The 4,660-nt window shown below is 40.8% G+C and overlaps 1 protein-coding gene across 1 annotated transcript in view; it reads right to left on the bottom strand.

The window, feature by feature from the left end:
• Positions 1–1,853: 1,853 nt before the first annotated feature.
• il12rb2 (interleukin 12 receptor, beta 2a) overlaps positions 1,854–4,660 on the bottom strand; it is a 28,263-nt gene continuing 25,456 nt past the window's right edge. The window contains exons 15-17 of the mRNA XM_050054076.1: positions 4,070–4,166; positions 3,787–3,874; positions 1,854–3,707 (exon numbers count right to left, since the gene is read on the bottom strand). Of these exons, the coding sequence (XP_049910033.1) occupies positions 3,246–3,707; positions 3,787–3,874; positions 4,070–4,166 (647 nt within the window). The 3' untranslated portion in view covers positions 1,854–3,245. The remainder of the gene's footprint in view (positions 3,708–3,786; positions 3,875–4,069; positions 4,167–4,660) is intronic.

The raw sequence follows: 4,660 nt of genomic DNA, 5'->3' as shown, positions 1-4,660 counted from the left end.
TCTTTTGCACTGTCACTTTTTTAAATGTTAACTTGAACCCAGGCAAAGTGGATCTGAAAATGTGCACTACTTGCTTCTCTGCTCACAACCGCATATAATCCACATGTCTCTTTACTTAAGCAAGCTTGTTAAATGGTCTCCTGCTTCAGGATTTTTTTTTGTGTGTGCAAGCTCAACTCGAAGGTCTGGATCCAGAGACGCGATCGGTTTACACGCACAAAATATTCTGGTTTTTGCCCGTATTCTGAAAGAAAAAACCCCCACAATACTCCTGTAAACTAGGAGTGGCTATAGATAATGGAGATGAATATTCCATTCATACTACTTTTTAGATGCAGCTGTGCATAATTCAGTCAACATGTCCTAACGTGTCGTTTTTCATGTCAACACAAACCAGGTGACCTGTTTAGCGGTTTTGATTCTTTCTGCCAAAATTAGATTTTTATTAAGTTTTCTATTGGTGGCGGTATCACTCTACAGTGAACACAGCCTCTTAACCACCCTGAAAATGTCAGCAATGCAGTTTTTGGGCGTATCCCAAAATGTAATAGTTTTTCAAAATGCTTAGAAGTAGGTGTGTTGCATCTTATATCGCAGCCCCAGCTTTACAAACTTGAGTTGGTTTGTACACTACGCACTGTAGACAGGTTACAAACTGCAGTAAGAACTTAAACTGGGACGCATTTTCTGAAAGCACTATACACGTCCACAGAATGATCCTAAAATCTTTAAATGGAAAATACTACATTTGGAAGAAAGCCTACTTCAAAATACCTATCTAACAAAATATGCTGTTTACACGACCCTCAACAACTTTGGAATTTTGTCATCTGGAATAATACTGAGTAACAAAGTGCATGTGAGGATTCTACTGACCTGTTGTCACTGGTCAGAATCGTTTCATCTCAGGTCTCTATTTCTACTGGTTTTATAACAGTGAGAGATTGTTTACACACTAAACACATGATATTAGCTTCATTTTAACTTGTGAAAGTTAATTTTAGTCCACAGTGATGTTTTTTATGCTCTAAATCAATAACTGAAGCTTATAAGTAAAACTTAAAAGTAAAATAATCCACCCTGTTAATCAGCTTTAGTTCAGTCAGACAGACATCATCAGTCATGAACTACTTTTCCACTCTTTACTTCAGCAGCAGAAACAGTCTGGTGTTACTTTAAAGTGTTTATGTGACACACTCATCATCATCCAACTAAATGGCAAATCATACTCTATACTAATGCCAAATATAACCTAGAGATACCGACATGTAATTTAAGTACGGTGAACTGTGAATTTCTGGATTGCATTTTCAATGTTTCAACATTTTCTCTTACAGGATAACAGTTTTTTTATACCCCACGCCACTGACATTTTACTGTCTCGCAGTCAAAGACACGTTCTGTACCGTTTCATCTCATCACTAGTCCATACCCATTGGTAGCTTTGTCACCTTCTACCTATGCCAGTCCTCAATGCCTATGTGCAGTTTCACAGATTGACCAAGTCAGTGAGTAGAAAAACATGGAACACACACACACACACACACACACACACAGTTTTCGTCATTATATCGTAAGATATGAAGCAGCCTCCTTCATTAGTGCTTTTGATGATGTCGCTCGTAATCAACACCCCCGCCTCTTTTACATGAACACACTTGCGGCTGGACAGGAAAACACAGTTGACTGAACTAGTTGATAACAGCTTTGTTGCACCGTTTATTCAGACGGCCGATGTGACAGGTTAGTCAGTCCAGATAATTAAAAGATATCCTGGCTAAGCTGTACAGGCCTCAGGTCAGACAGTTTACCCTGTTTCAGACCAGCACATGTTTTCCACCACAAGAGACAGATAATCAAACAGAGATTAAATCACTTTATTTGCACATTAAAATTAACAAATCATTCTCATTACAGCTGCGTGACTAAATGAAGCAATTAAAGCGACCAAAGAAAAATACTATAAATAGAATCTTTTTTGCAACGACATTTTTTACAGGCATTTATGGTCCCAGAGAATGAACCCTACTTTGGTGATTTAAATCAAATCAAGCTTGTAATTCTAACGTACATCTTTGTGCAAAGCAGAGTCGGAAGCGTTTTTCTGAGCTCAGCTGATGCAACATAGACTATTTAACACTATGTACAAAAAAACAATATACAGCACAGCAGCGTCCCTGTGCCCACATACCTGAGATGCATCAGTGCAAATATAGTAAAAACAATCCCCTGATTTTTCTACCTGTGTATCTGTCGCCACCAGCAGGTTGTCAGTTTTGGTTTAAAGATAATTTGCAAACAGCTTCTGCGTGGAATAAGGTGAAATCTGGAACATTCAAGCTCAACTGCAGGATGGATGACTTGTAATAACTTTGGTGATCATGTGGCGCCATCATCAGCTCAAAATGTAAACTTACGGCCAAATAGCTACAAAACGTTGCTGTGCTTTGCAGTGTGAGCTCTAACCGACACAATGTAGCATGCTAACACACTAAACCAAGAGGATTATACCTCCTCAGCATCAGCATGTTAGCGTTTAGCTGTGTCCAGTCTCAGAGCTGCTAGCATGGCTGCAAATGCTTGTTTTCAGATATTTAAAAATGCAGATAAGAATGTTAGAATTGATTTATCTTGAGTCTGATCTTTAGCAAAATAGTAACCAATCATCTGTCACCAATATCACCCACATGCACCACTAACAAACGTACCTTTCTCCTGTTTTAGATGAGCTAAGACTGAGGTAGCATAGATGCACGCTATGATAAGAGTATGCATGACGTTTGATATGTTACAGTAGGAAAAAAACAGCTGCAAATAATAAAATGAATGAGAGCTGAATTCAATTTAGCGGCTTGAGTTTCAGGGTCCTGGTACTGGCCAATGAGTGCTGCCAGCATATGGATGTCTTTTTCAAACTGTTTGCTTTAGACAGGCAGAAATGACAATATCTGATATACTCTGTCGTGCAAACTGTACTGTGTTCATTTCGCTCATGGCATTAGTGTGTCCGACGCTGCTCTGAAGAGAAGACAATTGTAATGCATGAAATAAGTATTTTTCCAGGCAGAAATGATCACTGCACAGCTGCTCTGGACGACTTCAGCCAGAGCTTTTTGTTACAGTTTTCAGTGAGGAAGGAGGTAGTTGGTGTTGAAAGAAAGCGGGATCCAGTCGCCACCTCCGGCCACTGCGTCCTGTCTTCACCAAACCTCATCTCATCAAAGAGTTCTGGTTTCAGGTGAACACTAACTGTCCTGTAAGAAGTCACTGCAGTCAATTCTGACCGCGTTCAGAGTCAACTTCCCCTCAAACCGCAGTGGCTCTACGAAGATGTTGTGACTGGGGAAGAAATCCAGCATTTCTTCAAACTCGTCGTCCTCCTCCTGATCCTCCTCGTCTATATTTCCCGGGCCGTGTGATGAGATGTAGTCCACGGTCGTGTTGGTGTCCAGAGAGGTCTGCGTGTGGTCGGAGCTGTCTGAGTCGTGGGAGAAGCTCTTGATGTAGGTGGTCAGAGGGTAGAGCAGTGTGGCCGGCTCTGCTGTGGGTCTCAGGCTGGTTTGTGAGGGCAGCTGCGAGGAGGTGCCCATAGATGTGGATTTGTCACTGTTCTGCTTGGGCACCTCCTCCACCTCCACCAGGATGGGCTCTTGCTCCTCTTCGGTTACAGTGGAGTTGCTCAGCTGCAGCTGGAGGTTCATCTTGCCCTGTTTTGAAGAGAGATACAGGATTAAACTACGAACAGTGAGTTGTAACTTACAGTTGTTTGTATCTGATCCTGATTACCTTCTCCTGGGTACACTCTTTGGCCCACTTGCTGTTTGCAGGATCTGGCACATTATCGAGCATGAGGCACTGGAAATACACCCAGAACCTGAGGGGGGGGGGGGGCAATATAGCATGGCAGGATTAATGGCAGTGTAATTATGTATTTTCATTGCTGCAACATTTCTGTGACAACAATGGTTATGTGTTTCTGCACAACTGTAAATGAACAAACAATAAAAGCTTTGAGCTTGTGAGTTGCTTTCACTGATAAATCCACATGGAGCTGCTGTTGGTGTCCTACCTTTCCTTCACCGCAGAACAGTGGCACAAACACACCAGAATCATCGCGATCGGGGCGGCGACTGCACACACGATCAGGGGGGACAGTTGGGTCTCCTCTGCAAAAGTGACAGTGAAAAAAAGAGATGTAAGACACAGCATGTACATTTGGCACCTCTGCTGCAAAAAGGCTGTTGAAAGGAATAAACCAGGCAAAACAACTTTATTAAGCTGTAAATATAAGTGTTTTTATTTTTTAATTGTTTGACATGAAGAGTTGTCATTGTCATGACTTTCAGGTGGGGTGGGGACATTTTGAGATCCAACTCCTCAGGATAACTTTTTAGGAATTTAACAGGTAAACTGACCATTTTAAAGCATTTTGAAACAAAGATCCTCGAGCAGTAGTTCTAAAAAAAAATCTGGACGACATACTATACTATGACATTTTTGATATGTTGACGACATACTATACTATGACATTTTTTATATTTTGACGACATACTATACTATGACATTTTTTTATGATATTTTGATGACATACTATACTATGACATTTTTTCTTGATTTTTGACGACATACTATACTATGACGTTTTTTATGATATTTTGAC

The sequence above is a fragment of the Epinephelus moara genome, chromosome 10 (assembly GCF_006386435.1).
Source record: "Epinephelus moara isolate mb chromosome 10, YSFRI_EMoa_1.0, whole genome shotgun sequence".
NCBI lineage: Eukaryota > Metazoa > Chordata > Actinopteri > Perciformes > Serranidae > Epinephelus > Epinephelus moara.
Note: the sequence above shows the minus strand (reverse complement) of the source record. Positions and strands in the feature narration are given on the sequence as shown.